The sequence below is a fragment of the Ambystoma mexicanum genome, chromosome 10 (genome assembly GCF_040938575.1).
Source record: "Ambystoma mexicanum isolate Mex_15411 chromosome 10, UKY_AmexF1_1, whole genome shotgun sequence".
Lineage (NCBI taxonomy): Eukaryota > Metazoa > Chordata > Amphibia > Caudata > Ambystomatidae > Ambystoma > Ambystoma mexicanum.
In genome coordinates this window covers 644,904,256-644,916,722 of record NC_090932.1, presented here as the reverse complement: position 1 = coordinate 644,916,722, position 12,467 = coordinate 644,904,256, and the positions used below count along the sequence as shown (strand labels likewise).

Genomic DNA, 12,467 nt, shown 5'->3' with positions numbered 1-12,467 from the left:
ATTGTCATTATTGAATGAATGCGTGTCCCACTGCTGTCAACCCTATTGGAAGGCAGTTAGTGGGAAAATGAAGTAACCAGTTCTGATTTATTTAATAGATTTGTACTGGTCGCGCCTATTCAAAGACCAAGGATGACCTCCCTGGCAACCTGGAAGGGAGAAATCAAAGAAGATCTGGGAGTGTCACTCAACACCATAAAGGAAGATCCAAGAGAAAGCTGAGGGTGTCGTTCCACGCTCCAACGAGAGACAGCGAGAGGATCAGGGCGTGGAAGAACTCCTGACTGGTGAAGCCCACCTTGCCCTACTCTCCCTCGACAAGGATCTCAGAAGAGTCGGTGGGGAATCTGTGGGCTACACTGACCCACTGAACAGAATTTCGCCAAAACCAAGCTGCAGTTGCGCAGAAACTGCAAAATGGTTGCGCTGGCTCCTGTGAGCAGCATGGCCTTAAAATGAGTTTTGCAGCAATAAAAAGATGGCTGCACCGTCTTGCCAAGCATACATTGGGCAGGATGGAACAAGGGGACACACTGAGGGAGCGTACCAGTGTGTTCTGACATATACAAATGGAATAAAGTGAAAAAGCAGCGTTGCCTTGCTGCAGGCCCAAAATCCCCATTAAAAAGGAAATATTTTCACCTTTAAAAAATGCTGGTCTCATGTTATTTCCATCTGTTCTTCCTTAAACCACTGTGGTTAATAAGGCCCTGCCATGCCCTGTATATCTCACTGTGCTTCAACAAAACCAGGCATGATTTCTGAATGACACGCCCTGCCAAACCAAATCTGAGAAAAATCAACAAGGAACTATACTTGTACTCGCACGGGAAAACGTGTTCATTTTCTTCACGAAGTATCAAAGCTCAGTAGTTCAAAGAAACTCCAGCTATCTGAGCCATGTCAATTTCAATGCATCTGTTCTTCAAACAAAACTCCTGCATACAAGAAAATAACTATAGGTGCAATACAGTGTGGGAATCTAGAGAGAGATGCAAAACCAAATTAAAAAAAAAGAAATGCCAGCTTTTCACCACACTTGTAAAATGGGCTTTGCAAACTCAAGGAGAAAAATGTCTGTTTTAAAAAGTAAACTGTTGAACGAAAGCCTCCCATTATCTAGCAATGTGAAGGGGTTTGTTGCGGGGGAACATACACACATGTTTTTTTTTTATTCAACTGGCTTGTTTAATTCAGGACCAAATATAAAAAAGTAAAACTGTTCAATTCCAAAAGAAAAATAGGTTTCTGCTTGGGAGGGGGTGGGGGGTGCTACCAACAGGAGGGCCTCTCTCAGCAGATACTAACACCCCAGTGATAAATATTAGGTTGGACAGAATCTAGTCTAGGCTGAACCCACTGACAATGGAATTTCCAGGACAAGGAAGTGTGAAGTGGGGAAGGGGCAATAAACCTTCAATCAAGTGGGGAAACCCCCACCTTGCTCTGGAGGAAATGACAGTTGGTGACAGCTGAACAAAGAAAAAAATGGTCCAGTGACAGACAAAGGACTGCCATTTGCTTCCAAAGACTATTTACGAATAAAAATGTAAAGACTTATGTCTGCAGCAAGGCTTTATAAAAATGTAAACATGTCGCAGTTTAAAAGTGATTTTATGGGCTTTCATTTAAGACATGGTAGAATTCAATGACCCTTTGGGAATAGAAATGGCAAAGAATCAGGGATTAAAAGGAAGGTATCAATGATGCCAATGCAAATTTGTATACTTACATCTCTCATGATAATCCACACATTTGTATAAAGTTATGGAATTGTAGGCTGAATCGTTCATTATCAAAATTACCAAAAAGTATTAGAAGGGCAAAACAATGTCTCATGGATTGCACAGTTGGAGTGCTATGCTCTACAAAAAATATGTAACCTGTGTATACAATTTGCTAAGAGATTTCCACTGTATAAATGTGCCGTTTGTGTCAAAATCGGATTTTAGCTAAAATAACTGTGGGAGGTTTTTGAACATTGTAAACTCACATCATAAATCTGCCCTCCTGCTTTGAAATCCAGCCAGTTGAGAGCGAGGCGGAGACTAGCACCCCTGACCAATCCCATGGGTTAGAGGTGTGCTTAGATAAGCCTACCGAGCCATATACTTTGATGTCACTACGCATTATAAATAAGAGTCCCTGACAAGACTCTAGACAGACTCTTCCTGATTTTCGTGCACTTGTGTTCCTGTTCCATTCATCCTGCTGAGTCCAGATTCCAATTACAAGGCCAAAGCATTGCTGACCCTACTCGAGAGCCCACTGCAAAACCCAAGCATTGCTGATCCTATGCCCAGCAAGGCCTCAATTCTTAAATCCCACTAAAATTCCAAATAACCAAAGGGGAAAGCAGTGGTATTATTTTGGGAAGCATCCTGAACCAGCCTGGCTTGCTGCCCAATAACTGCATCCAGAGGTACCTGTGCCATCCAGTGACCAGAATTACCATCCGGTGACCCGACCTTGTCCAGCTGTCTTTTGCCCAGCTGTCCTTTGCCAGGCGTGCTGCCGTGTAGTGACCAGAACCATTGACGGTTCAAAAATCCCAAAACTAAAAGTGGACTCTAAGTATAATCCCTACCCCATAGAAATCCATAGTCTACCTTGTCTTGCATTTGTCCTTATCCCTCTCTCTAAGCCATCCTATCCTTATCCTGGTAACTTGTTAAAACTGTCAGAATTCTCTCTGTTCTTGGCCTTGATCTCCAAGCATTAGCGCCACTTTTCTCTTCATTTCTGTCTTGCATAGATCATAAGTCATTAGCGATATTGCGTTTAAATAAATTAATTGTCCCTAAAGAAAAGGGGTACACTGCGTGAACGGTTACAACTGCAGCGTAACTTTTATATTCACGGGTGGCGTTCCTCTTTTCTTAGCCATTAAATCTAGTTTAAGTAAAATTTGCCTTTCACTTTTAAAACCGATTTTCTCTTTTTCACTGCTATATTTTCCTAAAAACGAACCTCACTCTACCTTCCAAATCACTTTCAATTCACCAGCTACCCCTATTCTTTCACTTCTGTAATATCCCTGTGATGTGCCTCTGGCCCTCAGACTAAAAACCGCATCACGATTTGCAATATTTCACCCATTTTTAAAGAAACCGTTTGAGTAAATTTACACGGAAATTGAAAGGAAATGCAACTGTTGCACATGTCATTTAGTTGTAACATGTTTTAAACTTTCCACTCAGTTCTCAATTGTATGCTCTTGGTAATCCATTGCTGGTGATTGTTAGTGTCTATGCATTGTTGCTTTAGTGAGAAATTGTATTTACCTTAGAGTTTTAACCGCACATTAATTATTTATTTCTACATTTCTGAGTGTCATTTCATAACATTGCAAGGGGTTTAAAATCCGTTTTGCACTCTTATTTGGTGAGGGAAGGCCAGATTTTGATTCCATTTTCTGCCTCTTATTCCTGATTACCTGCTGTGTCTTTCTATCCATTCAGAATTGATTTGTGGGTTGAGGAACATTGCAGGGGAAAATCCTAACTCGTGTGCTATCTTTCATATTCCCTGGTGTTTTGTAGATGTTCCAATAGAAGTTTACACCAAGTGTATTGTTTACATTATCACTGTAATTATCACAACACCATTAGTGATTGCTGCCCCTTATAAAAATGGTATGATTTATTTTGAATTTTAAAATAAATAAATAAATATTGCATTTCACCAACGAGCCTGGTTCATGGTGCATTGTGACCCAGGGTATTTGAAAAAGGAGTGTGATACGACTTGTGTACCATCTCAAATTGAATCTGCATAAGATAAGGAGAAAAGCATCTCAGTTGTGCGCTACATACTAGGCCGAGACCAAGGTGTGTGTCACCCGATTGAAATCCTTAACAAAGCCCCTTTCGATGAGGCCAGGGTGTGACCACTACCGGATAGTTCCCCTGCGGGAGGTACTCATCGGGTGGATCTCATGGGAGGGATACCCCCTATGGTACTAGTGACAACCTGGGGACAGCATGGTATCCCCAACACACACACACACACACACCTGCTTCCCACCTCCTTCCTTCTCTTCCTCTAATCAAGTATTCTCTCCTATGTATGTTTATAAGATCAGTGAGAACCCCATTACTGTGACGAGGAAGAGTAGGGTTGACTCCTGTGAATTACCACTGCAATATACTGAGATGAGGAAGAGGTGCGGAGCCAACATGAATCATCATCAGAATCAGATTGAACATTTTAGCTTTTTCGAATGCCCAGTGGCTTAAAGATGGAGGAAGGACTGATACAGTTGTCCGACCCTCCTTGGAGGCACTGCAAGCAAAGCTGAAGCTGCTGACCGGAACACACTCAGACAAAGTACAGCATCCCTCCCTGATCTGCCGTGCACCTGCAGACTGAGAACAGAATACAAAGAAAGTTCAGGCATGAGAACTTGCCAACCCATATGGTCGAGCAGAGACGCGTAGCCCGGCTCCAACGAAGTGCTGCAGAGCCGCAGGAGGCAGCGCGAGAATCAAGTAACCAGAGAGGGAGCCGTTGGAAGTTTAGAGGAAGACCGAAACTGGAAAGAGGACCGGGCGCTTCTATTGAAGGTACAGGGGCTGCCCAGGTCCACAGAGGGAACACAAGAAACCATTTAAGAGGGTCTGGGATCCAGAACTAAAATATAAGAACGTTTGGGCAAAGTACTATACCTGGCAGGATAGGGAAGTAGGAATAGTAGAAGTTGAACAGAGTGAAAGAGACTGTGTTGGGGTGCTGCAGGTGAACGAGGAGGAGTTCCACAGTTGAGCATCTTCTTTGTGGCTGTACCTGGCAGGGAAGTGTACCAGGTCTGCCTACCCGAGCCACTGGAAGCGCTCACAGCAAATAGAGTGTCCGAGGAAGGTCTGGGGAAGGGAGACATTCCCACTGGTGTGCTGAACTGCCATATAAAGCCTGAGAAAGTCCAGCGGGTGGGAGTTTGACATTCCCCCTGGTGTGTTGAACAGTCACATAAAGCCTGCGAAGGGCTTGGGGAAGGGAGTAATTTTCCCAGACTTTATGCACCTTGAAGCCAAGAGACGGCAGGAGAAGGAAGCTATACCTCCTGCTATTGTGCACCGTGAAGCCAAGAAAGATCAGGGGAAGGAAGCCCTACCCCCTGATGTTTAATGGCGTAAAAACAAACAGAAGAAGGCCTGGGGAAGGAAGCCATTCCCTGGCACTGTGGAAGCATTGAGAATAAAATACCTGGAGATGGGAGGCATTCTCCAGGACCGCAATGGTGAAGAAAACTATGGGCAATAAGGAAGGATGTTTGAGTTGGAACTTTACCTTTTCAATAGGAACTGAGAACTTTACAGCATCAAAAGCTGGAACTTTGTTTTGTTTCCTTGGAAAAAGAACATAGTGCTGGGGGAAGGAAATCATTCTATCAGGCAAAGGTACTACCTACGATTGGAATTGTGGCTCATTGTCCAGAAGAAGGAAGTCAGTCTTCTGGACCAGCTAGATCCACTACCTCTTAAATATTATTTACAAGTGTGAGGGACAGAGGTAGGCATTTTCTCACATGGCGATGGACTCTTCTTATTCACTTGGACATTCTGACTGATGCCTTAGTTCCTTCATAGAGGCAGGGAAACCCCTCTTAGAGTTAGGCAGAGACAGGGTTCCTCTTTATTTTGCCTAAATAAAAGTTTATGCCAATAAGCATGCCACCTGTGTGTCAGTCTCCTCCTTCTGCACCCTTACATTAATCTAACTGTTCTGAGGAATTAGATCACTTTCTTGGCAGAGCTGTGAAAGGGCTGTGCTGCCCTTGTCACTAGGCCATACTATAGAAATAGCCTAAATAAATAATAGTTTTATTGCGTTGGAGAGAGGTAATAGGTTCTGGACCTTGTATATAGTGATGTGGAACTGCAGTGGCAGGCTTTTCGTTTTGGTCATTTGAGTTTAGTAGTTGCAGGTCCTTACTTGTAAGCCAGTGAGATGCTAGAAACAGAACCCTGGCTATGGTGCAGTAATATGACGGAAACAAGCATATGACTATGGTAGAGTGAAGCTGGGAAATAGGCCATTAATTATGGTGAAGTGAAATGGTAGGTGCAGGACCCTCGGTGGGATTGAGCCAGATGAGGACATACTCTTGTAGATGGTGCATTGTGGTTTCAGAAACTGGCAATGCTAGGAGCAATCATTTGATTGTGGTGCAGTGCAGTGGTAGGAAAAAGATCTAGAGTGTGATAAAGTCAGACCAACAAGGTCCTCTGTGTTGTTGAGTAAGGTGATGAGAGCACACTCCTGTCTCGTCTACTCTGGTCTAGTATGGAGGGTAGAAGTGTGGAGAAGTAGTTGATTGTAAGGCTGTGAAGTGGTAACAATGTGCAGTTGAGTGAGGTTATCAAGTGAGCACCATAACGGTGGTGCTCTGATGTGGGACAGATAGTACTTGGTTGTGCAAGCAGAGAAATTCAGCGACCAACCTTACATTTTGATACTATGAAGTGGCAGGAACAGACCTTTGACTGAAGTACAGTGAAATATTAGGCTGAAGCCATTACCTTTTTATGGCTGGTCTCTTGGTAATATTGCTCCACGGTAGTTGATTTCAGAGGCAACTTTAAGTATCTGAGCTGAAACAAACAAGCAAGCACATCTTAAATAAATACAGCAAGGCTGTCCCCAATTGGACACATCTCAATAACAATGTCTGTCTCCAACCTCAAGCATTGATCCGGACAAGCCCCATGCGCAACAATTTTTCATATTACTATTTCAGATCAAATATATACCTGATGTTTCCCCCAAATTTCCTCAGCTGTCATTCTCTAATTTTAGCAAGCAAGGCATGCCGGACTAGGATGGAGTGTGGATAACAGACATGGGGTTCTGTCTCTAATTTCAAACTCTGTTCCAATCACACCATGTTTACTCGCACCTTTACTAAAATACGTTTTGGAACCCATGATTTCTGTCCCTGCCTCCAACTACTCATTTTGCCTCTCTCAAATCTATTTCAAGACCAGAGGTGAGAATTGTGCTTCTATCGCTTTGTTCCCTAACAACCCAAGAAGCAGCGGCAGCAAGATAACAAAAACAGAACTACAAACAGCATTATGTGATAGTAACTCCCAATCACCAGTTTGTAACAAACTATGCAGCCAACTCCTCTTTGTCCTCTTTCTTTTGCTGCTGAGCAGGATAAATACTAATTTATTTTCCCTTTTCTAAAAATATGCAACTTTGATTTGTGTGCACATTAGTTCCAGGTAACAGCAGTGTTAGGGAGAATTCTCAAGAATGTGCTAATTTCCCTTACCTTTTCAGACCCCCAGCAACATTGCTGTATTTCTAGGATTTACATTTTTAACTGGAAAGAGTGTGAGCCTTTTTTCCCACTCTTTCATGTATTTTGATGTGTGTTTTACTTTTGTGTTCTTTGGATATGGAGTTTTAAAAGAACTCCATAGGCATCATCTTTTTCTGTGTGTCACACAGCACCTTCAGTGCGGTGGCACAGGGGTGTCTTTCAGACTCGCCAAGGTTTAAATACCTTCTCTGGGATTGACTACTGTCTCCCAAAGCATGTAATGTTAAATTGACTTTACTAGTCTTTTTAAATTTACAGACCCAGCACACACCATCTTCCTATAGAGTGCTCGAGGGGTTGCCTAGCTTCCCCTGAGTCTAAACACTCATGTAACAATCAAATGTTACCCTTTTCTACTTGAAATGGCTGGTGGCAGTGATTTTTAACAAACTACCATGATTTTTCCCGACCGCGAACACCGGTAGCTAAAAATCGGGTCAGCCATGTTTTCCAATATGGTGCCCAAGACCTAGCTGAAAAAACAGACTCCGGTCGACTTTTTTTCCCCTTTCTTTTAGGCAAGGTCCTTCTTGTGTTTAACTCTGTGCGCCAAACCAGGTTTGGTCCCTTTGTTCGTTGGCCCTTGCCAGGCTTCAGTACTGAAGCCCTCCTCTGGCGCCTGAGTGTCTGGGGTGGACAGGATGTGAGGGAGGTGCCCGAAACTCGCTGTGCTTAGTCTCCTAGGAGAGCTGAATGCACTCTGGTGTGATTGGCCGGCTGACTGTCCGGCAAGGACAGCCACCCTGCTGGGTGAGTGACAGCCAGGCTGGAATGAATGGGGGAAAACTGTTTAAAAGCAGGCCTCTGGGACTTGGAAAGCCGAGTCGACCATCGGTGAAGCCCTGCTGCAGGTCAGAATTGCCTGAAACTCCATCGACAGAGAAGCCCTTCAAGGTTAACTTCTTCCCTTGAGTTTGGTGGGAACAACCAACTCGTAAGCCGCCTGGACACGTCCCCATACTGGTCGAATTTTCTTCAGAGTGCTGTTGAAAACCGGATAGCCAGTGGGAAGGATACCAGTTTGTGGTCTTTAAGGCACTCACACCTTAAACCGACGTTTTGCAAAGCTTGTGGCCTCTTTCCTGGGCAGTGCAGGAACCTCCCGACGTCCTCCTTGTCCCCACGACTGAAGCTCAGGCACAGCGAGATCTGCCGGAACTGCCAGCAACAACTGCTTCAGCTACAGCTCTTCTTCATTTTAAAGGTACTGTGCAAGTGTGGTTCAGAACTCTGTTCGACCGCAGTTAAAGTTTCTGAAACTTTCCCGACTTTGAAGGCTTGTCCCTCCCTAAAACCAACATCTACCTTTTCGTCTGACCAACTTCTACTAAAAACCATGGCAAAGACTTAACCGTTTACTACCCGAACTGTGCTATCCTATCCAAGACTCTGAACCATTGACTTTGGCCCTGGCCTATTGAATTGAATTGCTGGTTGTAGTGAACTGAAAGTATTTGCCCTGCCTCTGAAAGTATTTGTGCTGTTGATTCTTATAACCTTGGGCCTCATTACAAGGTAGGCGGTGAGCCATGGCGCTATTAGCGCCATGTCTCATGCCGGTAAAATACCGGCACCGCCTTGGTGGAAAGGGGATTTACCGCCCCATTCCAAGGTTGGAGGGGCGGTAAATCCCCCTTCCACCATTGCCCTTCCCCATTCCCATTTCTGCCCCATAGGGCTCTATGGGAATGGGGAAGGTGCTAATTAAGGCCGCAATTTTGCGGTGCCGTAATTAGCTCTGAGGTCCCTTAGCGGGTTGGATTTTAACACCTGCAAAAAGCAGGCGTTAAATCCCCCAACCCGCAAAGGGACCTCGTAGTAAGGCGGTAGGGATTTACCGGTACCGGTATTTTACCGGTACCGGTAAATCCCTACCGCCATCCGTGTAATGAGACCCCTTTTTAAAGTAACTGAAGTGCCATTTTGCTCCCACTTCAGAAGAGCTGAACTTGTTCAGAAACTGAGTGGTTGTGTATTGTAGTATATTAGATTGTGATATTGAGCGGCTTTTGCTAGTGGAATGTTTTCAAAATGACTGTGTAAATAAATGTATATTCTTTTACCAAAAAACCTTAAGTAAGTGTTTGTTTGAATCACTGTGATTGCTAGTCCTTTGTGTAACCTCTTGTACTGCTCACTTTACTCTTGAGATAAGTCTGGCTGCTCAGCCACTGCTACCACATTACTGTGTAGTACAGGCTTGAACAAAGGTGAAATTGTACTGACACGTGTAGTCTTAATTGTGTGTAGTGTTCCCAAAGGGTACTGCATATGATTCTGCCTAACACGTGGAACAGTGGAATGACGAGGTTTGAGCCCTTTGGGCCAGGGCTTGAGCTAGGCCATGGCGCAGCTAGCTTTGGATTGGGAGCACCCAGCATTTGCCTGTCCAAATACATTATTATTCCATTACAGAGCGACCTCTTCACACGCCGACTCATAGAGGGCGTGACCAGCAAGCTGTTCGCACTAATAACGGCCTAGCACAACGTCACAAGCTGAGGACAAGCACGACATTCTCACGGCCATGGTACAGCTCTGGCTTTCCATGGCTATGTGCGCTTAGCCAAACAACCACAAGGCTCCATGAAGGGACTCTGTGATGGATCTTACGCAAGTCTGGGTGTGGGACCATCTTCTGCCATCCACTATTTGGGAGCAATCAAAAAAACAATAAGTGTGCATTAGCCCACTTGAGGGCTCCCTTATCCTACACACATCCAACCAAGAGAGGTAGAGTTGGAGGAATAAGCCAGCATAATATATGGAAAATAAATGATCTGATAGTTCGGAGGACATGGCTACTTCTCTAGCACAGAGCTTTAAAAGGGTCCTGGTCTCCTCCACCCACGAGACAGTGAAAGTGCAGTGGCTGAAATGCTGCAACCTATTCAGGTATGGCTGGATGGTGTGGAAGTACCTCTGAGGGAATGGGGGTTACAGAATCTCCTCAACAAAAAGGAGAGACCACAGGATTATGAGTGGTGATATGGCAGAGTGAATCCCCATTTTTAGAGAGAATAGGACTCCAAGGGGATTTTGGGTGGATTTACCACAAATGTTAAATCTGCGTAATAAATGCTCTACTTTTTGCATCGTACTGGAGGTAAATCCTCCACTTCAAGGTCATATTCGGAATTTTTACCATCCTACTGAATTCGTAACAAAAATCATAGAGTTTCTCCAACCCATCCTGGCCACATCTGCAATGGATACTCCTTCCTTATCAGGAGCAACAGTTGGCTGTTTGAAATTAAAGTATGCCTCCCATAAAGTAAAGTTGAAACGAGGCAAATTTCTTCCTTTGCTATGGAGATTGGGAGAGCCTCAAGTGCATTGCATGTGAGGTGATGTCCTCAGACACAGGGACATCAATGAGGAGTCCCATGAAAATCCAGGCATGAAGACCAGTAAGGCACAAAGATGGCCACTAGATGAGGAGCCAACAGTGGACAACCATCAGGCGGTGTCAGGGTTCCGACTCAGAGGACACACTGTGGCTACAGATCTCCTTTCCCATGTGTTGAAAAATCGATGCATGGAAGTAAACAACCCATGTCTCCGGGAACTCTGCTTCCCTGTCCCACCTTTTGGAGTTAAACGGCGCATACATAAGCCTCATTCTATGGCGTCCTATACGCATGCTTGTTCTTTCAGAGAACGCTATGGGTTGTCATGGAAACGCTGGCTACCAATGCACAGACGTTTCCCTTTTGAATTACAGCGACACGCTGTTCGTGCTATCAGCTGTTAGTGATATAAGCTCCGCCGATCCTGCAGGGCGCTGCTTCTGAATTTGTTTCTGTAAGCTGCTCTACGTTTGAACTCTTGTTTCTTGGTATCTTGACTCCTTGGTCCATCTATTGGACTCCCTATTCTGTCTCCTGTTTGGCTCTACATTGGTTTATAGTATTTGACTCGGAACATTACCTGGACTGATCAGGTTCCCCTTTGTGCTGCTGCTCTGTTCTGCTTTAGGATTTCCCTTTCGGATTCTTCCTGTGTACTCACCTGACTCTACGCCTCAGCGGTGCTTGGGACTTCACCTCAGCGGTGCTTGGGACTTTGGCGAACTCGTTCTGTGGACATTGGCGCATCGGCGAAAGGATAAAGGACTTGGTTTCAGGCGTCCTCGTTTCGGCGGCGTCAGGGAACCTGTTGCTTTTGGACCTCCTTCACAGGCGTCCTCGTGCCGGCGGGAATAGGGGTGCTACAAATACTTTGGAAACTTGTTCTTCTTCTACTGCTGCTGTTTCTACTTGGGTCACTCCTTGACTCTTTCCAACTTTCGGTAAGCAGAGTGCATGTTCACTTTCATGTTATTTTGTTTAGACAATTTGCCTGTGTAACAGTCTGTTCTGTTTCCCAGGGTTACACCTCACGTCCTTGCTTGAAACTGTAGACACAGTTAACAACGATCTAGTGAGTACTTTGTCAGTTCCTGTTTATATTTTTCCATCTGTTGCCGCTATTGTACTAACCATTTGCTTTCCTTTGCAGCCAGCTGTATACCAGGGTGTAACTCATTTTTCGGGCAATACTCACCTCAATCTGTCCTTTTGTACTCTTGAGGGGTATATTGTCAGGAATACTAAATTGCTTCACGACGTGTCAAGCCACCACTTCTGACTTAGCGCTTGGGTCTAACAGGCGCAGATGGCAGATGATGCTTTAGACCAAGATTAAGCAGTCTATGAAGGGCTCTGGTTTGGACACCATCACCCGAAGTGGCACTGTTCCAGAAGAAGGGACTCAGGAAATCATGCACTGTTCCAGAAGAAGAGACTCAGGAAATCACTGGACAAAAAGGTCTGGGCCAAGATGAAAGTGGCAGCCTATGCTTAGACAGTGAGGGCAAGGAGGCTGCCACTCCTGAATTAGACCCTAGCATGATCATCAGTGGGGAAATCAGTGAAAGACCATAGGAAGGGAATTGGTAGGGCCTGGACGACCAAGCTGCTACATGTTTTGGGGCTTCTAACAAAAATTCAGGATTTGGCACAGAGGGTGAAAGATCTCAACTCACCCATTGTTCCCTCTTTACTGACCAGTTGGGCCCGAAGGGCAGTGTGTTTGCATGGAAACACAAACTGCATCATTGCAACAGAGTGATGCAGAGATGTCCTAATGAAGATAA

General features: G+C 44.8%; 1 protein-coding gene across 4 annotated transcripts in view; it reads right to left on the bottom strand.

Moving 5' to 3' along the window:
* The window catches only part of LOC138491614 (nuclear body protein SP140-like), a 3,009,150-nt gene that overhangs the window by 1,794,590 nt on the left and 1,202,093 nt on the right, over nt 1-12,467 (bottom strand). For all 4 annotated transcript variants that reach the window (XM_069618235.1, XM_069618234.1, XM_069618232.1 and 1 more), the window contains one exon: nt 6,522-6,593. In XM_069618235.1, the coding sequence (XP_069474336.1) occupies nt 6,522-6,593 (72 nt within the window). The remainder of the gene's footprint in view (nt 1-6,521; nt 6,594-12,467) is intronic.